A 24,544-nucleotide genomic window follows, 5' to 3' on the forward strand; every position below is an offset into this window, starting at 1 on the left:
ACAAATACCCTCCTTGCCAGTGACTCAAATCCCGTGAACGAATAAATAAAAAATAAAGTTATCTGCTATGTGCTGCTTGAAAGGCTGGTGGAAGCAGATTCAATAGTGATTTTCAAAAGAGAGTTGGATAACTACTTGAAAAGGATAAACAACTTGCAAGGTTATGGGGAGAGGGCAGCGGGGGTTTGTGGGACTTGTTGGACAGCTCGTTCAAAGAGCTGGCACGATGGGCCAAATAGCCTCCTTTCAACTTTGCCAATCAATGGGACTGTAGCAGTTCAGACTCACTCCCAACATGTTTTCCTGTGTCATCAGCCCAGTGAAGCTGATTGTAGGACAGAATTCCTTGATCCTGAGCTTGGGGCTCAGAGAATATGGGAAAATTATACAGCCAGTAGCACATCGCCCCACATCCCTACCGTAGAGCATGCCTCACCTCACCATGAACTTAAATGGACAGAAGCTCAAGTGGTCTTCCCTTGCTTTTACAGACTCACCCCCTGCTTCTTTTTCCTCTTTACTGCCCAGGTCTGACCTATTGGCCCTTTCACGGTCGATTGTTTAATGAGGAATATATATTCTCCTCTGAGTCAGAAGGTTGTGGGTTCAAAGTCCTACTCCAGGGATTTGAGCACAAAAATCTAGGCTGACACGCCAATGATGTACTGAGGGAGCGCTGAACTGTCGGAGGTGCCGTCTTTCGGATGAGACGTTAAACCGAGGCCCCGTCTGCTCTCTCAGGTGGACGTAAAAGATCCCGCGGCACTATTTCGAAGAACAGCAGGGGAGTTATCCCCTGTATCCTGGCCAATGTTTATCCCTCAATCAACATCGCTAAACAATAGATTATCTGGTCATTATCACATTGCTGTTTGTGGGAGCTTACTTGTGCACAAATTGGTCGCCGTGTTTCCCACATTCATATCATAGGCGGTCCCTCGAAGCGAGGGTGACTTGCTTCCACGCCAAAAAGGGATGAGTTCACAGGTGTTTCAGTGAAGGGCCCGATATTCCAGTCCCGAACTACATGTTAAAGAGTGGAAGATGCCTGTGCCTGGATTGTTTTAACGTGTGGGGGCCGTTGCACATCAGCCACCACACGGGCTTGACAGAGCTCGGCCTTTACCCAGTGGCAAGGGTTAACCAGGACGGCTGGAGTCCTGCCCTGCTGCACAGACCCAGTGCGCACACATTTCGCAGTGTGGGCTGGGCCCGTGCTGCCCCTGGGCCCTCGGCTCTTCTGAGCCCCAGACTCACGCCTCTCCTGCAGGTGGCTCCATGGAGCCTGGTTTGCCGCACGCTCTTTCCGCTGCCTGCGCTTGGTGACGATACTCGAGGAGTTCAGCGCCCTCCCGGATGCACTTCCTCCACTTAGGGCGGTCTTTGGCCAAGGACTCCCGGGTGTCAGTGGGGATGTTGCACTTTATCAGGGAGGCTTTGAGGGTGTCCTTGTAACGTTTCCTCTGCCCACCTTTGGCTCGTTTGCCATGGACGAGTTCCGAGTAGAGCGCTTGCTTTGGGAGTCTCATGTCTGGCATGTGAACTATGTGGGCTGCCCAGCAGAGCTGATCAAGTGTGGTCAGTGCTTCAATGCTGGGGATGGTGGCCTGGACGAGGGTGCGTTTCCTACATTACAACAGTGACTACACTCTAAAAGTGCTTAATTGGCTGAAAAGCGCTTTGATACGTCCAGTGGTCATGAAAGACGCTATATAAATCCAAGTCTGTCTTTCTTCTCTCTATGAGGCGTTATGCAAACACAAGTTGTTATTACCTTGTGCAATGTATTTCAACATTTTGATTTTTTTTTACCTTTACAGCCTGAAGCAATGAGACGATTAAAGCCGAAGATACCAAGGAGGCTGTCGCTGAGGCAGCTGCAGGTCAAGCTAACGCTCCCGGTGTGGCGGCTGCCCCTCAGGGGCTTGCCTCTGAAGCCTCTGCTCCGAATGCGGGGGCTGCCGGTGAGGCGTTTGCCCGTGAAGCCGCTGCTGCCCACCCGGTGGCTGCAGGTGAAGAGCTCGCGCCTGAAATCGGAACAAAGGTGGCCGCTCGTGAAAATCGAGACGAGGCTGCCAGGAAGGGGTCCACCAACGAAGGCAGCCAGGAAAATGCCAGTCAGGTGTTTCCCCGAGAACAGTTCACGGCCAAGGAGGAGGTCGATGATCAGGAATGTCAGTCAGGAGCCGTCAGTCCCGGCCAGGAGCTCACCAGCCAGTATAAATCTTCTTTTTGCTTCTTAAATTAGAGGACTGCCACAAAGCATATGTGGCCCATTGGCCCATTAATTCTAATTGTTATTGCATTACACAAAGGAATAAAAGCTTACAATATGCAAAAGTTGCACTATATTCCAACTAGTTTAACTTATAGTGCCTGTTATGAACTTAAGGAAGTATAGGTACTGGAGACCAGGAAATCCCTTCATACAAATGCGGATGCTGGTAATCTGGCTATTCTAGATCCATCTTTTGGGGGTGATGTTTATCAGATGAGACGTTAAACCGAGGCCCCGTCTGCCCTCTCAAGTGGACATAAAAGATCCCACAGCACTATTTTGAAGAAGAGCGGGGGGGGGAGTTATCCCCAGGGAGTTATCCTGGTCAATATACCTCAATCAATATAACAAAAGAACAGATGATCTGGTCATTATCACATTGCTGTTTGTGGGAGCTTGCTGTGCACAAATTAGCTGTCGTGTTTCCCACATTACAACAGTGACTACACTCCAAAAGTACTTAATTAGCTGTAAAGCGCTTTGAGATGCCCAGTGTTGGTGAAAGGCGCTATATAAATGCAAGTCTTTCCTTACTTGTCCCCTTACCATTTACTTTTGCCTTGCATCATCATTCCTTTTGTCATTTAATCTCTTCTGCCTTCCATCCTATCACAGACCTTCCCTTTTGTTCTTTCCTCCTTACCCCCTCCCCATTTCTGCTGCCTCTGTATTTGCTTAAAACCTGTTACATCTCTAATTTTTTCCAGTTCTGACGAAAGTCCTCGTCCTGAAACATTAACTCCATTTCTCTCTCCATAGATGCAGCCTGTCTAGCTGAGTATTTCCAGCATTTTCTGTTTTAATCCCCTACGCCTGTTGTTTTTAACCTCCCACATTTCATTTCTCCAATGAGTTCGGTATTCTCCTCTTAACTTTGAACCCAAATCTCGGATTCATTCTTGCAGCTTTGAAGAATGAGTTTCCAAATATCTGAATTAAAGGCCGCATTCTGTTCCTGTAGACACATACCTCCGTTCCCTCAGCCCAAAGGTTTTAAATAAAGAAGGACTTGGATTTATATAGCGCTGTGCATGACCACCGGATGTCTCAAAGTGCTTTACAGCCAATGAAGTACTTTTGGAGTGTAGTCACTGTAGTAATCTAGGAAACACGGGAGCCAATTTACGCACAGCAAGCTCCCGCAAAGAGCAATGTTATAATGACCAGATAATTTGTTTTTTTTTGTTATTTTGATTGACGAATAGATATTGGCCAGGACACCGGGGATAACTCCCATGCTCTTCTTCAAAATAGCACCATGGGATCTTTTACGTCCACCTGAGAGGGCAGACGGGGCCTCGGTTTAACGTCTCATCTGAAAGACTCCTGGTTAAGCAACGCCTCGATTTCAAAATTCTCATCCTTGTTTGCAAATCCCTCCACGGCCTTGCCCCTCCCTATTTCTGTAATCTCCTCCAGCCTCACAACCCCTCCCCGAGATGTCTGCGTTCCTCAAATTCTGCTCTCTTGACCATCCCTGATTATAATCGCTCCACCATCGGTGGCCGTGCCTTCAGCTGCCTGGGGCCTAAGCTCTGGAACTCCCTCCCTAAACCTCTCCACCTCTCTTTCCTCCGTCAAGACGCTCCTTAAAACCTACCTCCATCTGTCCTAATTTTTTCTTGCGTGGCTCGGTGTCAAATTTATTTGTTTTTTTCTTATAACAATCCTGTGAAGTGCTTTGGGACCTTTTAATACATTAAAGGCGCTATATAAATACTTGTTGTTCTCTACTGCCTCTCCTTCATGACACGACCCTCTGATTCCACTCCTATCGCTCCCAATGCAAGCACTTCATCTCACTGAAAGGTATCTGCTTGCAACCAGTCACCTGAGATTACTGCAGGATCTTTGCCTTGGGTTCCCCTTTTACAATCCTGTCGCTCCACCCTATGACATGGAGTTAGTGTTCACATGGGTTTTTTCCCTTTATTCATTGCATGTGGGCGTCGCTGGCAAGGCCAGCATTTATTGCCCATCCACAATTGCCCTCGAGCAGCTGGTGGTGAGCCGCTTTTATCAACCACTAGAGATGCTTTTCCTGGCGGTTTGAGACAACTTGCTAGGCCATTTCAGAGGGCATTGTTGTGGTGGAGTCACATAGCCGCCTTCTTGTTAGGCAGTCCCCTGGAGTCGAGGATGACTTGCTTCCACACTAATATAAATGCAAAATACCTAGGATGCTGGAATCTGAAATAAAAATGGAAACTGCTGGAAATCTCAGTGGATCAGGCAGCATCTGTAGAGAGAGAGTTTCGGGTCGATGACCCTTTGTCAGAACTGCCGTGTTTTTTTTTTCCTTTATTCACTGGATGTGGGTGTCCAAGACCCGAAACGTTAACTCTGTTTCTCTCTCCACAGATGCTGCCTGAACCGCTGAGATTTTCAGCATTCAGCTGTTTTTATTTTGCTTCCACACTCAAATGAGTGAAATGTGGGACTACAGTCTCTGTCACAGGTGGGGCAGACAACTGGGTAGGGTGCTTGGTTTGTCGTGTGCCCCTTTCGCTGTTTGTACTTGGTTTCCACATACTCCCAGCAAATAGACTCGAAGTGTTTGGCGTCTTCCCGGATGCTTCTCCACTTTGAGCAGTCTTGAGCCAGGGATTCATAAGAGTCGGTGGGGATGTTCTATATTTTTTTCCAAGGAGACTTTGAGGGTGACCTTGAAGCGTTTTCTCTGCCCTCCTGGGACTCGCTTGCTATAATGGAGCTTGGAGTAGAGTGTTTGTTTCGGGAGTGTTGTATCAGGCATGCGAATAATGTGACCCGTCCATTGGAGCTGATCAATGCCAGGAATGTTGGCCTAAGAGAGAATATTGATGTTGGTACACCTATGCTGCCAATGGATTTGCAGGATTTTGCGGAGGCAGCGCTGGTAGACCAGGTAATCAACATTAGTGAACCAGATGGGTTTTTACGACAATCTGGTAGTTTCGTGGTCACCATTACTGGCACTAGCTTTTTATTCCAGACTTACTTAATTAACTGAATTTAAATTCCCCCGCTACCATGGTGGGATTTGAACTCTTGTCCCTCGATCATTAGTCCAGGTTTCTGGATTACTTGTCCAGTAACGTAACCACTGTGCTACTGACGCCCAACTCCATCGTCCAGGCATGACTACTGGCTTTAAGGCTGTAGTTTCTACCCAACCATCTGCTTGGCAATGACATGAAGTTGCATTTATATAAGATTGAAAACGTTCCAAGGTGACCGGCACATGATGGAGGAAGGTTAATCAGGAAGAGATGAAGGAAGGAATTGCCACCAAGCTGTGGGGTTGGGGAGATTAGGAAGAGGGTACTGAAAGCTTGGTCATGGAGGTGGATGTTTAGACAACCACAAAGTCAAAATCATTCAGAGACTGCCCCTGTCTACTTCAAAGACCGCCCTATGGTTGTTCCTGGATTTGGTGGGATACCAAAGAAAATGTCATCCCAGGTTTCGCAGAAGTGGCAAAGCACCTGCATGAGCTCCTGAAGATTGAGGGTGAAGATATTCGCACAGCCTGGACAGGTACCAGCACCCAGTCTGTGGACAAGCTGAAAGCTGCTGTAATACAGGCATCGTTTTTAGCCTCTCTGGATCTAACCCAGCCCTTCCACCTGGAGGTCGGAGCAATTGAACAGAGTCTCCCCGCCGTCTTCTGTCAGGAGAGGGCTCGCCGCCTGCAGCCCATCACATACACATGGAGAATTTTGCAAGGAGCTGAAAAAACCTGTGCGGCATGTGAGCGACACCTACTGGCCGTGTTCTGGGCTGTGCATCACTTTACTTTCATTATGGGACTGCAGAACACCGTCTTAAAACAGTCCGCACTCGCCCGTAAAGCTGCCGAGAGCATGCAGGAAGCAAGCGCAGGCAGCAGAAGGAGCGTGCGGCAAACCAGTCCCACCCACCCTTTCCCCAACCACTGTCTGCCCCACCTGTGACAGAGACTGTAATTCCCATATTAGAGTGCACAGCCACCCTAAGAACTCACTTTTAGAGTGGAAGCAAGCCTTCCTCGATTTCGAGGGACTACCCATGATGATGATGATAACACAATGCTGACCTTACCCTTGTTTCATAAAAATAACTACTGTGAGGGCAAACCCCTCACACATGGCCCTTTGCTACGTCTGCTCTGGGCATTTCTCAAGCAACGTTCCCAACCTTGCTTCATTGGCAAAGTGGCTGCACATAAGACAGGTGCAACCACACTCTGCCGGGAACACCGAGACAGACGGGGCTGGCAAAGATGCTGCTGTTCACAGGAGTCCAGAGATCCCACACACTGAACCATGCTGCCCAGTCATTCGAACTCCATCGATCGAGTATCCTTACAAGATCAGTATCAGCCATACACCAAAGTACGTGCCTGATACGAGCAGGGCAAGCTCCTCCCTCAACCCACAGCTTGGGCCTCAAATCATTGTGGCCCCAAGCTCCGACACAACTGATCAGTTACTGATGTTCCAGAGAACGGCAGATGCCTGTTTGACAGTGTGTGTGCGCCACCGATGGTGGGCCAGGAACTGCTCTCCCTGTTCCATTCCCACCCGGTAGGCCAACACTATTCAGCATCTACCACACCAGATAAAATAGCTGCAACGGACGTCCTGGTGGCCTGGTATGGAGAACGCAGTGAATCTGTACGTATCACAGTGCCTGCCCTGCCTGCAGCACAACCCTCCCACACACATAAATCGAGCTCTCCCCAGGAGCGCCTCTCCCCCAGAGGGCCCTTGGACCCACCTCCAGATTGATTTCATTGGCCCACTACCCAAAACACAGGTCAATTTTACATATGGCTTGGTAGTGGTTGACCACTATGGAGCATCCTCCTCCGTTTCGGATGCTCACAAAAGTTCGTCACCATCCTCCGCCTGCTCCACGATGACATGCAGGCCGTAATCCTTACCAACGGATCCATTACAGACCCAATCCACGTCCGGACCGGGGTCAAACAGGGCTGCATCATCACCCCTACCCTCTTCTCAATCTTCCTCGCTGCCATGCTCCATCTCACAGTCAACAAGCTTCCCGCTTTAGTGGAACTAAACTACAGAACCAGTGGGAACCTGTTCAACCTTCATCATCTCCAGGCCAGGTCCAAGACCACCCCAACCTCGCACATACTGAGGCTGAACTCCAGGACATAGTTGATGTATTTACTGAAGCGTACGAAAGCATGGGCCTTACGCTAAACATCCGTAAGACAAAGGTCCTCCACCAGCCTGTCCTCGCCGCACAGCACTACCCCCCAGTCAGCAAGATCCACGGCGTGGCCTTGGACACCGTGGACCATTTCCCATACCTCGGGAGCCTCTTATCAACAAGAGCAGACATTGACGACAAGATTCAACACTGCCTCCAGTGCGCCAGTGCAGCCTTCGGCCGCCTGAGGAAAAGAGTGTTTGAAGACCAGGCCCTCAAGCTGTCACCAAGCTCATGGTCTACAGGGCTGTAGTAATACAGGTTGAGTTTCCGAAATCCGGAGTGCCAAAATCCGGACCGATCAGTGGCGGGGTCGTCCGGAAACCGGAAAATGTTCCGAAATCCGGACTCACCCCGCACCCCCACCCCCCCCGTCCACCGCCTCGGCGACCCGACTTCGCCCCAGCCCTCGGTGGCCCGAACCCACTCCGACCCGATCTCGCCCTGGCCCTACCTCACTCCGGCCCTCGGCGGCCCAATCTCGCACCAGCCCTACCTTGCCCCGGCCCTACCTCGCTCCGGCCCTTGGCGGCCCAATCTCGCCCCAGCCCTCGCCGGCCTGACCTCACTCTGACCCGACCTCGCTCCGGCCCTCGGCGGCCCGACCTCTGGCCCGACTTTGCCGTGACTTCGCCCGCTCCGGCCCACCCCCCCTTCTCCCCCCTCTCTACCTTACCTCGGTGGGCCGACCTCGCCCCTTACCTTGGCTGCCCGACCCCACCTACCTCAGCCCACGCAAAGATGTTCCAAAATCCGGAAATACCCAGAATCCGGAATGGCCTCGGTCTCGAGGTTTCAGGATTTCGGATGCTCAATCTGTACCCGCCCTCCTGTATGGCTCAGAGACAAGGACCATGTACAGCAGACACCTCAAGTCGCTGGAGAAATACCATCAGCGATGTCTCCGCAAGATCCTACAAATCCCCTGGGAGGGCAGATGCACCAACATTAGCGTCCTCGACCAGGCCAACATCCCCAGCATTGAAGCACTGACCACACTTGATCAGCTCCGCTGGGCAGGCCACATTGTCCGCATGCCAGACACGAGACTCCCAAAGCAAGCGCTCTACTCAGAACTCCTTCATGGCAAACGAGCCAAAGGTGGGCAGAGGAAACTTTACAAGGACACCCTCAAAACCTCCCTGATAAAGTGCAACATCCCCACTGACACCTGGGAGTCCCTTGCCAAAGACTGCCCTAAGTGGAGGAAGTGCACCCGGGAGGGCGCTGAGCACCTCGAGTCTCATCGGCGAGAGCATGCAGAAATCAAGCGCAGGCAGTGGAAGGAGCGTGCGGCAAACCAGTCCCACCCACCCCTTCCCTCAACGACTGTCTGTCCCACCTGTGACAGAGACTGTGGTTCTCATATTGGACTGTTCAGCCACCTAAGAACTCATTTTAAGAGTGGAAGCAAGTCTTCATTAATTCCGAGGGCCTGCAGATGATGATGATGTTGGTTGACCAGTTTACTAAATTGATAGAGGCATTACCGTACCACTCCAACACGGCGCTCATTGCCGCTAAGATTTTATTGAGTGAGGTGTTCTTCAGATGGGGAATACCATTACAGGCCAACAGCGAACAAGGGTCACAACTTCACGGGACAATTTTTTACCAATCTACAGGAAATTATGGGGAGTTAACACAAACTACACATCTCCCACCACCCCAGTCTTCGGGAGTGGTGGAAAGGGGAAACTGGACCCTCAAAACAATGTTAAAAAAGTTATGTCAGACCACCCCACTCAATGGGCTAGAATGTTACCGATGTATCTAATGGCAATACGATCAACACCCCATAAGACGACAGAGGTCTCTCCATGACAAGTAGACTAATGAGAACCCCAGGCCACAGAACCCTAACCGGGACAAGCCCCCTAACACAAGAACCGTGTAGCTCCAAATGGTTGGATGGTTGCAGTACAGAGAGACCTGGGGGTCCTTGTGCATTAAAACACAAAAGTTAGTATGCAGGTACAACAAGCGACCAGGAAGACCAATGGAATCTTGACCTTTATTGCAAAGGGGATGGAGTATAAAAGCAGGGAAGTTTTGCTACAGTTATGCAGGGTATTGTGGAGGCCAGACCTGGAGTACTGCATGCAGTTTTGGTCTCCATATTTAAGGAAGAATATACTTGCATTGGAGGCTGTTCAGAGAAGGTTCACTAGGTTGATTCCGGAGATGAGGGAGTTGACTTATGAGGATAGGTTGAGTAGGTTGGGCCTATACACATTGGAGTTCAGAAGAATGAGAGACGATCTTATCGAAACATATAAGATAATGTGGGGCTCGACAAGGTGGATGCAGAGAGGATATTTCCACTCATAGGGGAAACTAAAACTAGGGGACATAGTCTTAGAATAAGGGGCCGCCCATTTAAAACTGAGATGAGGAGGAATTTCTTCTCTCAGAGGGTTGTAAATCTATGGAATTCTCTGCCCAGAGAGCTGTGGAGGCTGGGTCATTGAATATATTTAAGGCGGAGATAGACAGATTTTTGAGCGATAAGGGAATAAAGGGTTATGGGGAGCGGGCAGGGAAGTGGAGCTGAGTCCATGATCAGATCAGCCATGATCTTATTAAATGGTGGAGCAGGCTCGAGGGGCAAAATGGCCAAATCCTGCTCCTATTTCTTATGTTCTTATGTTAAGAATTGTACTATAGAAGTGACAGGCCCTTCGGATGTTAGGACAAAGATAGCTTATGTAGAGAAATCCTTATTAGTCAGGAAATGGTGTTAGGGAAATTGATGGGATTGAAGGCCGATAAATCCCAGGGCCTGATAGTCTGCATCCCAGAGTACGTAAGGAAGTGGCCCTAGAAATAGTGGATGCATTGGTGGTCATTTTCCAACAGTCTATCGACTCTGGATCAGTTCCTATGGATTGGAGGGTAGATAATGTAACCCAACTTTTTAAAAAAGGAGGGAGAGAGAAAACAGGTAATTATAGACCGGTTAGCCTGACATCAGTAGTGGGAAAAATGTTGGAATCAATTATTAAAGATGAAATTGCAGCGCATTTGGAAAGCAATGAGCGGATCGGTCCAAGTCAGCATGGATTTATGAAAGGGAAATCATGCTTGACAAATCTTCTGGAATTTTTTGAGGATGTAACTAGTAGAGTGGACAAGGGAGAACCAGTGGATGTGGTGTATTTGGACTTTCAAAAGGCTTTTGACATGGTCCCACACAAGAGATTAGTGTGCAAAATTAAATCACATGGTATTGGGGGTAATATAGCGTGGATAGAGAACTGGTTGGCAGACAGGAAGCAAGAGTAGGAATAAACAGGTGCTTTTCAGAATGGCAGTGGGGAGGACTAGTGGAGTGCCGCAAGGTTTAGTGCTGGGACCCCAACTATTTGCAATATACATTCATGAATTGGACAAAGGAATTGAATGTAATATCTCCAAGTTTGCAGATGACACTAAGCTGGGTGGCAGTGTAAGCTGTGAGGAGGATGCTAAGAGGCTGCAGGGTGACTTGGACAGGTTAGGGGAGTGGGCAAATGCATGGCAGATGCAGTATAATATAGATAAATGTGAGGTTATCCACTTTGGTGGCAAAAACAGGAAGACAGAATATTATCTGAATGGTAACAGATTAGGAAAAGGGGAGTTGCAACGAGACCTGGGTGTCATAGTACATCAGTCATTGAAAGTTGGCATGCAGGTACAGCAGGCGGTGAAGAAGGCAAATGGCATGTTGGCCTTCATAGCAAGAGGATGTGAGTATAGGAGCAGGGAGGTCTTACTGCAGTTGTACAGGGCCTTGGTGAGGCCACACCTTGAATATTGTGTACAGTTTTGGTCTCCTAATCTGAGGAAGGACATTCTTGCTATTGAGGGAGTGCAGCGAAGGTTCACCAGACTGATTCCCGGGATGGCAGGACTGACATATGAAGAAAGACTGGATCAACTAGGCTTATATTCACTGGAATTTGGAAGAATGAGAGGGGATCTCATAGAAACATATACATTTCTGACGGGATTGGACAGGTTAGATACAGGAAGAATGTTCCCGATGTTGGGTAAGTCCAGAACCAGGGGTCACAGTTTAAGGATAAGGGGTAAGCCATTTAGGACTGAGATGAGGAGAAACTTTCTTCACTCAGAGAATTGTGAACCTGTGGAGTTCTCTACCACAGAAAGTTGTTGAGATCAGTTCGTTAGATATATTCAAAAAGGAGTTAGATGTGGCCCTTACTGCTAAAGGGATCAAGGGGTATGGAGAGAAAGCAGGAATGGGGTACTGAAGTTGCATGATCAGCCATGATCATATTGAATGGTGGTGCAGGCTTGAAGGGTCGAATGGCTTACTCCTGCACCTATTTTCTATATTTGTATGAAAGGAAAGTACTGCTTCACCATTTTGCAGGACTATTACCATCACGGGAAAGGTCAGGGGTGCTGTTACCCCGGGGACGTACTGCTTTGTCCCTGTTATAATAGGGACTAAAATCCTCGTTAATGTAAGAACCCCCGCGAAGGCAAACCTACAGGTTAGGGATGTATTGAAACAAGAATTACACGAGTATGTCACAAAATTCGGTTATGACATCCTGGAGATGCCAGAGGCTGTGAAGGAATTGGTGGCACGGGTTAATGCTACACAGCATCGTTATTATGCTTCACAGCAGGAGAATGAGGGAGTACTCAAAGACATTGCATGAGTAGAGGATGCCACACACTGGTGGGACATGGGATTAAATATTGAAATTTCCACATGGAGCCGCATTCTCTCTCATACTTTTGTTGTTTCGCAAGTATTTGTATTAAAGGCATTAATAATCATTGTATGTCGCTTAAAAGCTATGGTCAAGAAAGTAGAAACTGAGATGACATCTGCGACTAATAAAGCCATACCCGTGCTCCTCTCAACCTTTGTTGAAATATTACCCTTAAAGTAAATGGTTGTGAGGGATCAATAAGAATATCTCACCCTCAAAGCAGGGAGTTGTAGGTGATTAATATTTCCACAGAAACCAATGGTCATGTAAGAGATTAATATTTACACAGTGTCATGTATCTCACACTACTGTATATAACTGTATCTTACCATGCTATACGTGACTGTAACTAGATATGACCTGTAACCACAAGCATACTTTACCACCAGGGTGTACTTGCAGGAGACACTGCATACCTGTTCCACACAGGTATATAAAGGCAGGTCTCAGGCAAGTGTGGCACTCGAGAGCTGTGTAATAAAGGTGCAGGTCCAGAGTGACCTTGACTTCAGCATGTGCCTCGTGTGAGTCTGTATTGCAGGGTCAGGACTTTACACACAGAATACCAGCTTTCTGACAACCCTGCCGTTGAAACTTCCCAGTAAAACAACTTCCCTGATGTATTTTCACAGAATTCAGACATGTTAATGAACTTATGAAAACAGCCATTGTAATTATGCTTACTTGACAAGAGACAGTGTGACCTCAGTTAATTGCTTCTTTCCTGTAGAACACAGAATACCAGCTTTCTGATAGCCAAAAACCCGATATGTTAATCTATTGTAATTATGCTTACTTGATTTGAAGACAGTGCTTGGTCATGGAGGTTGATTTTTAAAACAACAACTTGCATTTATATAGTGCCTTTAATGTCGTTACCAAGGAGCGTCACAGCAGCATTATAAAGCACAATTTGACACAATGCCTGATAAGGAGATATCAGGACAGATGAACAAAAGCTTAAAAGAAACAAAGAAAGACTTTCATTTATATAGCGCCTTTCACGACCACCAGATGTCCCAAAGCTCTTTACAGCCAATGAAGTACTTTTTGAAGTGCAGTCACCGTTGTAATGTAGGAAACGTGGCAGCCAATTTGCGCACAGCAATCGTGCACAAACAGCAATGTGATAATAACCAGATAATCTGACTTTTTGTTCTGTTGATTAAGGGATAAATATTGGCCAGAACACTGGGGATAACGCCTCTGCTCTTCTTCGATATAGTGCCATGGGATCTTTTACGTCCACCTGGGAGAGCAGACGGGACCTCGGTTCAACGTCTCATCCAAAAGACAGCACCTCCGACAGTGCAGCGCTCCCTCAGCACTGCACTGGAATATCAGCCTAGGTTTTAAGGAGCATCTTAAAGAAAGAAAGGGAAGTTTAGGGAGGGAATTCCAGAGCTTGGCGTCTTGGCAGTTGAAAGCACGGCCACCAATGGTGGAACGATTAAAATCGGGGATGCTCAAACAGCCAGAATTGAAGGAGTGCAGAGATCTCGGAGGGTTGTGGGGCACTGCAGAGTCTCGACCACAAAATTGTCGGCTGACATACCCAGTGCGGTGCCGAGGGAATCCGCTGCACTCTGAGGTGCTGTCTTTTGGACCCGTCTGCTCTCTCAGGGGGATGTGAATGATCCCAGTATGATTACAACAGTGACTACATTTCAGAAGTAAGATTGGGTGTAAAGCACTTTGGGACATCCTGAGGTTGTTAAAAAGTCTTTCTTTAAATCATCAAAATGATTCACTTAAACCATAATCATATGGTTACTTACTTCCACTCTAAAAGTGAGTTCTCAGGTGACTGAACAGTCCAATGCAGGAATTACAGTCTCTATCACGGGTGGGACAGACAGTGGTTGAAGGAAAGGGTGGGTGGGGAGCCTGGTTTGCCGCACGCTCTTTCCGCTGTCTGTGTTGATTTCTGCATGCTCTCGGCGACGAGACTCGAGGTGCTCAGCGCCCTCCCGGATGCACTTCCTCCACTTAGGGCGGTCTATGGCCAGGGACTCCCAGGTGTCGGTGGGGAAGTTGCATTTTTATCAAGGAGGCTTTGAGGGTGTCCTTGTAACATTTCCTCTGGCCACCTTTGGCTGGCTTGCTGTGTCGGAGTTCCGAGTAGGGCATTTGCTTTGGGAGTCTCGCGTTCTGGCATACGGACAATGTGGCCCGCCCAGCGGAGCTGATCGAGTACGGTCAGTGTCTCAATGCTGGGGATGTTGGCCTGGTCGAGGACGCCAACGTTGGTGCTTCTGTCCTCCAGGGTATTTGCAGGATCTTGCGGAGGCAGCGTTGGTACTTCTCCAGCGCTTGGAGATGTCTGCTGTACATGGTCCACAGATATGTCTGTTGTATGTGACAAGGGCGTGTTATATACAGGGTGCGTGTTATACACAGGGTAATGTAGACAGGAGCACAGGGTTAAACTATAAGTATAAACAATAAGTACCAATTTACAATAAAACTAACGGGGATTTAAAAACTTAGCAAATTCTAATTTTGTTTCCTGTGTCCACTTCTGCACTCCAGCCTCATTGTTCTCTCTGGTCTGGTTGCAGTCAATCCCTAGCCATAAGTATTTAAATGACCCTTCCCGCATTTCCATTGGTCATTCCGACCGTCACTCACCGTAGGCACGGCGCTGGACCAATCGGAAGGGCACGGAGGGTTGGGCTTCTGCAGGAGATCTCCGCCCCCGAGCACTGTCGATCAGACGGACGCCGAAGGAACAGGCGCTCCCTCCTCCTCCCGCCCCCCTCGTGGACGTCAATCTTCCGGTTACCTGGGCAACGCGGGCGGGGATTGGCGGAGCGGCGGAGGCCCCGCCCCTCTCTCTCTCTCGCCCCCGCCCCTCTCTCTTTCGCCCCCGCCCCGCTCCTGAAACGTCACGCGGCGCTTCCAACCGTCGGCCCCTGGGTTGCCCGGGCGACCGCGCGAGCCGCATTATTTGAATCTGGCGGTCGGAGCTCGCGAGGGGAGCGAGAGAGGCTGCAGGTGAGGCGCGCGGCGGCGGCAGGTGAGCAGGGCACAGGGCACAGGGGCTGCACAGGTGGGCGGCCCGGCCCGGCCCGGCCGACAGCTGGCACAGCGCATGTGTCAGACAGTGGCTCAGTGGGCAGCACTCCAGCCTGGGAGTCAGGAGGACGTGTGTTCTAGTCCCACTCCAGGGGCTTGGGCACAACAATCTAGGGATAGGGAGAGGGAAACATAGAAAATAGGTGCAGGAGCAGGCCATTCAGCCCTTCGAGCCTGCACCGCCATTCAATGAGTTCATGGCTGAACATGAAACTTCAGTACCCCCTTCCTGCTTTCTCACCATACCCCTTGATCCCCCGAGTAGTAAGGACTTCATCTAACTCCTTTTTGAATATATTTAGTGAATTGGCCTCAACTACTTTCTGTGGTAGAGAATTCCACAGGTTCACCACTCTCTGGGTGAAGAAGTTTCTCTTCATCTCGGTCCTAAATGGCTTACCCCTTATCCTTAGGGAGGAGGAGGGAAGGCAGGATGGAGGGAGAGGGATGGAGGAGGAGGGAATGCAGGATGGAGGGAGAGGGAAGGCAGGATGGAGGGAGAGGGAAAGAGGGAAGGCAAGGCAAGATGGATGGAGAGGGAATGCAGCATGGAGGGAACGGGAAGAAGTGAGGGAGACCAAAAGAGCAGGAGCAGGCCATTTGGCCTCTTGAGCCTGCTCTGCCATTCAATAAGATCATGTCTGATCTTGGGCTCAGCATCAGAGTCAGTCCCTCGGAGCTTCCACTCGGAAAGTGAGTTGTCAGGTGACTGATGAGTCCAGTGAGAGCGACAGTGGTTGGAGGGGGACGGGTGGATGGGGTGCCGGGGTTGTTGTGAGCTCCTTGTCGTTTGCGCTTGGCTTCTGCGTGCTCCCGGCGAAGAGACACGAGGCGCTCAGCGCCCTCCCGGATGCTTCTCCTTCGCTTTGAGTGGCCTTGGACCAGATGTCGGTGGGGGATGCTGCACTTCCTCAAGGAGGCTTTGAGGGGGTCCTTGAAGCGTTTCCTCTGCCCACCTGGGGCTCGCTTTATCGCATAGTACTCCTGTGCTATGGAGCAGTTCACTATGTTAAAGGCGCTTGTTGTTAAATTTACTCAGTGACTCAGTATCCACAGCCCTCTGGGGCAGAGAATTCCAAACATTCACAACTTCTGAGCGAAGAAATTCCTCCTCGATGTGATAATGACCAGGTAATCTGTTTTTGTTATGTTGATTGAGGGATAAATATTGGCCGGGATAGAGATCATGGGATCTTTTACGACACCTCGGAGAGCAGACGGGGCCTCGGTTTAACGTCTCATCCGAAAGTCGGCAATTCTGACAGTGCAGCGCTCCCTCGGCACTGCACTGGAGGGTCAGCCTAGATTGCTGCGTTCTGGTCTCTGGGGCGGGACTTGAACCCACAACCTTCTGACTCCGACGCGAGGGAGCTTCCCACTGAGACACGGCCTGTCAGTGTCGAGCTGTCAAACGGGCAGCTGGGCCCGGGATAACTGGGTAGCTGGGCTTTAGGGGCCTGGTTGAAGGGGAGCGGGGGCCCGGGAGAGAGTGAACCTTTAAGGAAATAAAAATGTCCATATTGCAAACGTTTGCATTGCAGCAGGCATCATAGTTTAATTTCTAACTGGTGTAACAAAAAAAAATAGGTATTTTTGTCAAGTTTATGTTCCTTTAACCCCAGACACAGTACATAAGCAGATTTAAAAATAGTAGGCAACAGCAGTTCAGATTCTTCTACAAAGCCTGTCTCGATGCAATCTTGCCTTCAGCTGACTAGACCCCAAGCTCTGGAACTCCCTCCCTAAATCCTTTCCACCTCTCTACTTCTCTCTCCTCCTTTCATCACAGGCAGTCCCTCGGGATCGAGGAAGACTTGCTTCCACTCTTAGCATGAGTTCTTAGGTGGCTGTATAGTCCAATACGAGAACCACCGTCTCTGTCACAGGTGGGACAGACAGTAGTTGAAGGAATTCTGACAGTGCAGCGCTCCCTCGGCACTGCACTGGAGGGTTAGCCTAGATTGCTGCGTTCTGGTCTCTGGGGTGGGACTTGAACCCATACTCGAGGAGCTCAGCGCCCTCCCGAATGCACTTACTAAATTTAAGATACTCTCGCACTAGAACTCTCGCCTCTGAGCCAGAAGGTTGTGGGTTCAAGTCTCACTCCAGGCACTTAAGCCCATAAATCTAGGCTGACACTCCAATGCAGTGCTGAGCGAGTGCTGCACTATCGGAGGTGCCGTCTTTCGGATGACACGTTGTGATGTCCAGTGGTCGTGAAAGGTGCGATATAAATGCAAGTCTTTCTTCCTTTTTAAAGATGCTATATAAATATAAGCTATTGGTGATGATGATGGATGATGAATGCTGCTTAAGTTTGGTACAGTGGTGATTTGATGTTGAAGGTCTCTATCCAGACACCAACAGGAATGGAGCGAGTGGTGAGCTGGGGTGATGGTAGGAGGATAAACTGAGACATGCATTGGAGGCAGTTCAGAGAAGGTTCACCAGGTTACTTCCTGAGATGATGGGGTTGTCTTATGAGGAAAGGTTGAGTAGGTGGGGCCTGCACTCATTGGAGTTTAGAAGAATGAGAGGTGATCTTATTGCGACGTATAAGATTCTGAGGGGGCTGGACAGGATTAGATACAGAGAGGATGTTTCCCCTCGTGGGGGAAAGTAGAACTAGGGGGCATAGTTTCAGAATAAGGGTTCACCCATTTAAAACTAAGATGAGGGGGAATTTCTTCTCTCAGAGGGTTGTAAATCTGTGGAATTCTCTGCCCCAGTGAGCTGTGGAGGCTGGGTCATTGAATATATTTAAGGTGGAGATAGACAGATTTTTGAAGGGTAAGGGAGTCAAGGATTATGGGGAGCGGGCAGGGAAGTGGAGCTGAGGCCAGGATCGGATCAGCCATGATATTATTGAATGGCGGAGCAGGCTCGAGGGGCCGAATGGCCGATTCCTGCTCCTATTTCTTATGTTCTTATGATGCAATCTTGCCTTCAGCTGCCTGGGCCCCAAGCTCTGGAGCTCCCTCTCTCTAAATCTCTCTGCCTCTCCACCTCTCTTCTCTTTTAAGATGCACCTTAAAACCTCCCTCTTTGAACAAGCGCTTGATTACCTGTCCTAATGTCTCCTTCTGTGGCTTGGTGCCAAATTTTGGTTGGTAATGCTCCTGTGAAGCGCCTACGTTAAAGGCAGTATATACAAGTTGCTGTTGATGATAAAGAAAGTATTTATATAGCGCCTTTCACGACCACTGGACGTCTCAAAGCGCTTTACAGCCAATGAAGTACTTTTGGAGTGTAGTCACTGTTGGAATGTGGGAAAATGATGATGATGAATGGTGCTCAAATTTGAGAAAGTGGTGATTTGATGTTGAAGGTCTCCATCGAGACACCAACAGGAATGGAGGGCGGTGTGGGAGAGGGAGTGGTGGGGGGGGGGGCGCGGCTGGTGGGTGCTAGTATTGTTAAGGGTGGGGGGGTAGGAGAATAAACTGAGATGGCATTCTGACGGGACTGGACAGGTAAGATGCAGGAAGAATGTTTCCGATATTGGGGAAGTCCAGAACCAGGGGTCACAGTCTAAGGATACGAGGGATACAGAGACTAAATCCAGTGACCACATACACCGAGACTAAATCCAGGGAACACTTACACCGTGAAACCAAATCCAGGGACCACTTACACCCAGAGACCAAATCAAGAGACTACTTACACCGAGGTATAAAATCTGGGGATCACTTACACCGAGACTCCACATCCAGGGACCACTTGCACTTCGAGTGCAAATCCAGGAGCTAACTGAACCAAATCCAGGGACCACATACACCCGGAGACCAAATTCAGAGACCACTTGCACCGACAGTATTAATCCAGTGACCACATATCCTGAGAGACCAAATCCAGGGACCACTTACAATGAGGGACCAAATCCAGTGACCATTTACACCGTGAGGCTAATTCCACAGACCACTTACACCCAGAGACCAAATCCAGGGACCACTTGCAGCATGAGACCAAATCCAGGGACCACTTACAGCGTGAGGCTAATTCCACAGACCACTTACACCCAGTGACCAAATCCAGGGACCACTTACAGCATGAGACCAAATCCAGGGACCACTTACACCCAGTGACCAAATCCAGGGACCACTTACACCGTGCGTCCAAATGCTTGGATCACATACACCCTGAGATCAAATCCAGGAACCACTTAAACCCGGAGACCAAATCCAGGGAGCACTTACAGCGTGAGATCAAATCCAGGGACCACTTACACCCAGACACCAAATCCTGGGAGTACTTACACTGTGAGAACAAATACAGAGACTAAATCCAGCGACCACTTACAGCCAATCCATTTAGGACCGAGATGAGGAGAAACTTCTTCTCTGAGTTGTTAATCTGTGGAGTTCTCTACCACAGAAAGTTGTTGAGGCTAGTTCGTTCAATATATTCAAAAGGGAGTTAGATGTGGCCCTTATGGTTAAAGGGATCAAGGGATATGGAGAGAAGGCAAGAATGGGGTACTGAAGTTGCATGATCAGCCATGATCATATTGAATGGCGGTGCAGGCTCGAATGGCCTGCTCCTGCACCTATTTTCTATGTTTCTATGAATGAAGGGAGCAGAGGCATGGAAATTGATCAGGCTGGATGGAAATCAGAATCTGGAATTCTGTGTGCCCTACGGTTTGGAAAAGTGAAAGTATGATGCGACTGGAGTGTGCAGTAACCTCTCCATTGTCCGAGGGGCTCTCTCTCTCTCTCTCTGTCTCGGGAGGATAGAACAGAGTGGCTTTTATGCCAGTGCCCATTGCGGACGTATTTTTCATATAGCGCACCAGATGAAATAACGCGATGATTGAGCTGGATAGCAACCATACAGGAGAGAGTTTCAACTTCTGTGCATTGATAGAAACATAGAAAATAGGTGCCCTTCGAGTCTGCACCGCCATTCAATACGATCATGACTGATCCTCCATCTCAACATCATATTCCCGCTTTCTCCCCATACTCTTTGATGCCTTTTGTTTCTCGAAATCTATTTATCTCCCTCTTAAATATATTCAGTGACTTGGCCTCCACAGCCTTCTGTGGTAGAGAATTCCACAGGTTCACCACCCTCTGAGTGAAAACATTTCTCCTCCTCTCGGTCCTAAATTTCCTACCCCGTATCCTGAGACTGTGACCCCTTGTTCTAGACTTCCCAGCCCCGGGGAAACATCCTCCCCGCATCCAGTCTGTCTAACACAGTCAGAATTTTATACGTTTCAATGAGGTAGTAAGTCTGGTTGGTTGAAATTGGAACCTGGAGTGTTTCCTTTCAAAATCCTTCAAAACAATAGAGGTGTGTTCAAGGTTAAAATAATAAGCAGTTTTGGTTGATAACCTGTTCACTCCCTCCTGTTCCTCGCTTTACATCGGTGGGTAGTGCTCTGAGCCAGAAGGCTGTGGTTCCAAGTCTCACTCCAGACACTTGATCACCTAATCCAGGCCGACACTCCCAGAGCAGTACTGAGGGAGCGCTGCACTGTCTGAGGTGCCGTCGTTCGGATGAGACATCAAACCGAGGCCCTGTCTGCCCCCTCGGGTGGGTGTAAAAGATCCCATGGTACTCTTTCAAAGACGAGTAGGGGGGTTCTCCCCAGTGTCCTGGTCAATATTTATCTCTCAACCAACATCACCAAAGCTAGCATGCAGGTACAGCAAGCAATGAGGAAGGCAAATGGGATGTTGTTCTTTATTGTAAGGGGGTTGGAGTATAAAGAATGAAAGAGTTATACAGCGCCTTTCACGACCACCGGACGTCCCAAAGCACTTTACAGCCAATGAAGTACTTTTTGAAGTGTAGTCACTGTTGTAATGTAGGAAACGCGGCAGTCAATTTGCGCACAAGCAAGCTCCCTCAAACAGCAATGTGATAATGACCAAATAATCTTTTTTTGTTATATTGAATGAGGGATAAATATTGGCCAGGACCCCGGGGATAATGCCCCTGCTCTTCGAAATTGTGATATAGGATCTTTTACGTCCGCTTGAGAGCAGACGGGGCCTCGGTTTAACGTCTCACCCGAAAAACGCCGTAAGGAAACCTTGCTACAATTGTGGGTGAGACCACACCTGGAGTACTTGCACAGTTTTGGTCTCCTTATCTAAGGAAGGATATACTTGTCTTGGAGGTGGTACCAGAGGTTCACTGAATTGATTCCTGGGATGAGAGGGCTGTCTTATGATGAGAGATTGTGTAGAATGGACCTATACTCTCTGGAGTTTCGAAGAATGAGAGGTGATCTCATTGAAACATACAAGTTTCTGAGGGGGATTGACAGGGTAGATGCTGAGAGGTTGTTTCCCCTGGCTGGAGAGCCTAGAACTAGGGGGCACCGTCTCAGGAGAAGGGGGTCAACAAATTAGGACTGAGATGAGGAGAAACTTGTTCACTTAGAGCTTGGTGAATCTTTGGAATTCTCCGCCCCAGAGGGCTGTGGAGACTCTGTCGTTGAGTATATTCAAGACCGAGATCGATAGATTCTTGGATATTAAGGGAATCAAGGGATATGGGGATAGCGCAGGAAAGTGGAGTTGAGGTAGAAGATCAGCCATGATATTGAATGATGGAGCAGGCTCGTGGGGCCGAATGGCCTCCTCCTGCTCCTAATTTTTATGTTCTGATGTTAAGACAGAGATGAGGAGGGATTTCTTCACTCGGAGGGTTGTGAATCTTTGGAATTCTCTGCCCCAGAGGGTTGTGGATGCTGAGTCTGAATATATTCAAGGCTGAGATCGATAGATTTTTGGAGTCTGGGGGAGTTGAGGGATATGGGGATTGGGTGGGAAAGTGGAGTTGAGGTCGAAGATCAGCCATGATCTTATTGAATGGCGGAGCAGGCTCGAGGGGCTGTAGGGCTCCCTATATTACAACAGTGATGACACTTCAAAAGTGCGAGATTGGTTGTAAAGCGCTTTGGGGCATCCTGAGGTCGTGAAAGACTTTGTCTAACTAAGTCCTTTCCTCCGAGCAGGTCATGAAGTGAAGCCCTCGGCGGTAAGGCACTACATAACAGCAATTTGATACTTCCTCTTCCCAAGCTTAGTCAGCTCAGTTTGTTAAATGTTTCACCGCAGGCTGCGACGATAATGAGTGGGAAACGTCGTGGAGCCACACCCAGGAGGAGATCGCCACTGAGGGTGTCTCCTGCAAGGTCACCACAGAGGAGAGCATCATCACCATCGCCAGCCAGGAGGTCACCGGTCCGCTCCCCACAACGCAGGAGGTCACCAGCCAGGAGGTCGCCTGTAAGGTCCCCACAACGCAGGAGGTCGCCTGTAAGGTCCCCACAACGCAGGAGGTCGCCTGTAAGGTCCCCACGCCGGAGGAGGTTGGCAGCGAGTCCCCACAGGAGATCCCCGATTAGTCCCAGACGTAGGCCCCAAAGTAAGGCAATTTTCAAGTTCTCTTGTCCCCCCCACCCCAAACACACTCGTTCCTTTAACCTCCCATTCCTAACTAACTGAGACGACTAACTATGCCACTTCCAAATGCAATTTGGCAACGGAATCCGACATGCCCATGCGGGATTATTCCCGGATGGCCTGTAGTGAAGAAAAGTTTGGGATAATGATGTGGCCAACATGGTGCACGTAAACGGTTTGCATCTAGAATGCACCCGGGGCACTTTAGATGTCACGTGCCCTAACTCGCACCAAGTCCCGCTCACCCATCATCCCCTGTGCTCGCCGACCTACATTGGCTCCCGGTTAAACAACGCATCGATTTAAAAATTCTCCCCTTTGTTTACAAATCCCTCCGTGGCCCTCGCCCCTCCCTATCTCTGTAATCTCCTCCAGCCCCACAACCCCCCCCCCCCCCCCCCCCCCCCCGAGATGTCTGCACTCCTCTAATTCTGCCCTCCTGACCATCCCTGATTATAATCGCTCCACCATCGGTGGCCGTGCCTTCAGGTGCCTGGGCCCCAAGCTCTGGAACTCCCTCCCTAAACCTCTCCGCCTCTCCACCTCACTTTCCTCCTTCAAGACGCTCCTTAAAACCTCCCTCTGTGACCGAGCTTTTGGTCTCCTGCTGTAATTTCTACTTATGAGGCTCAGTGTCAAATTTTTATCGCCTAATACTCCTGTGGAGCGTGTTTTCATTATGTTAAAGGCGCTATATAAATACAAGTTGTTGTTGGTTTGGAGAGTTAAAAATATTTGACAATATTCCCCACCCCCCCAGGGAAAAAAAAAAGTCAGCCATCCCATCCTGCAGGTTTTTCTTAACCTTGGTAAACTGGCAGCGGCGTAGCAGGCCGGGATTTACAAGCATCCACCAATCTGCAGACACTTTCCTTAACAATCTCGAATTGACCTCGGGGGCTCGGGGGCTCGGGGTCTGAACAGTGACCAGGTTAAACACCGCTCCATCGCCACAGTCAAACACGACAATTTCACGGGAGCAATATCACGGAGCAAGCTATGATATGCACATGCTGTGATATCATGCACAATGAGAACATAAGAAATAGGAGCAGGAGTAGGCCATATGGCCCCTCGAGCCTGCTCCGTCATTTAATAAGATCATGGCTGATCCGATCATGGACTCAGCTCCACTTCCCTGCCTGCTCCCCATAACCCCTTGTTCCCTTATCGGTTGAGAAACTGTTTATTTCTGTCTTAAATATATTCAATGACTCAGCTTCCACAGCTCTCTGAGGCAGGGAATTCCACAGATTTACAACCCTCTGAGAGAAGAAATTTCTCATTTCAGTTTTAAATGGGCGGCCCCTTATTCTAAGATTATGCCCTCTAGTTCTAGTCTCCCCTATCAGTGGAAACATCCTCTTTGCATCCACCTTGTCAAACCCCTCATAATTTTATACGTTTCGATAAGATCACCTCTCATCCTTCTAAACTCCAATGAGTAGAGGCGCAACCTACTCAACCTTTCCTCATAAGTCAACCCCCTCGCCCCTGGAATCAACCGAGTGAACCTCCTCTGAACTGCCTCCAAAGCAACTACATCCTTTCGTAAATACGGAGACCAAAACTGCACCGCAGTATTCCAGGTGTGGCCTCACCAATACCCTGTATAACTGTAGCAAGACTTCCCTGCTTTTATACTCCATCCCCTTTGAAATAAAGGCCAAAAATCGGGATAACCTTGAGGAATAACTTCACACTTTAAATTAGCGGCTGCCTCATTAACAGACTGTCAGGAAGTGCAGCAGATGCACAGTCAAAGCTTTCAGAAATCAACTAGAAGCCACCCTCACCCCCGGGGTCAGTATTAAGGCCATTGTTTTACT

General features: G+C 49.0%; 1 protein-coding gene across 4 annotated transcripts in view; it reads left to right on the top strand.

Annotated features, from left to right (window-relative positions):
• The first annotated feature begins 15,100 nt into the window (after nucleotides 1-15,100).
• LOC139241448 (histone H3-like centromeric protein A) overlaps nucleotides 15,101-24,544 on the top strand; it is a 35,080-nt gene continuing 25,636 nt past the window's right edge. The window contains exons 1-3 of one of the 4 annotated variants that reach the window (XM_070870008.1): nucleotides 15,101-15,210; nucleotides 22,265-22,287; nucleotides 22,368-22,677. In XM_070870008.1, coding sequence (XP_070726109.1) covers nucleotides 22,380-22,677 — 298 coding nt within the window. In that variant the 5' untranslated portion in view covers nucleotides 15,101-15,210; nucleotides 22,265-22,287; nucleotides 22,368-22,379. Of the gene's footprint in view, nucleotides 15,233-16,373; nucleotides 16,423-22,264; nucleotides 22,288-22,367; nucleotides 22,678-24,544 lie in introns of those variants that run through there. The other 3 variants (XM_070870006.1, XM_070870005.1, XM_070870007.1) reach the window with 3 other exon arrangements.

The sequence above is a fragment of the Pristiophorus japonicus genome, unplaced genomic scaffold (genome assembly GCF_044704955.1).
Source record: "Pristiophorus japonicus isolate sPriJap1 unplaced genomic scaffold, sPriJap1.hap1 HAP1_SCAFFOLD_1082, whole genome shotgun sequence".
In the NCBI taxonomy this organism is placed as follows: Eukaryota; Metazoa; Chordata; class Chondrichthyes; family Pristiophoridae; genus Pristiophorus; species Pristiophorus japonicus.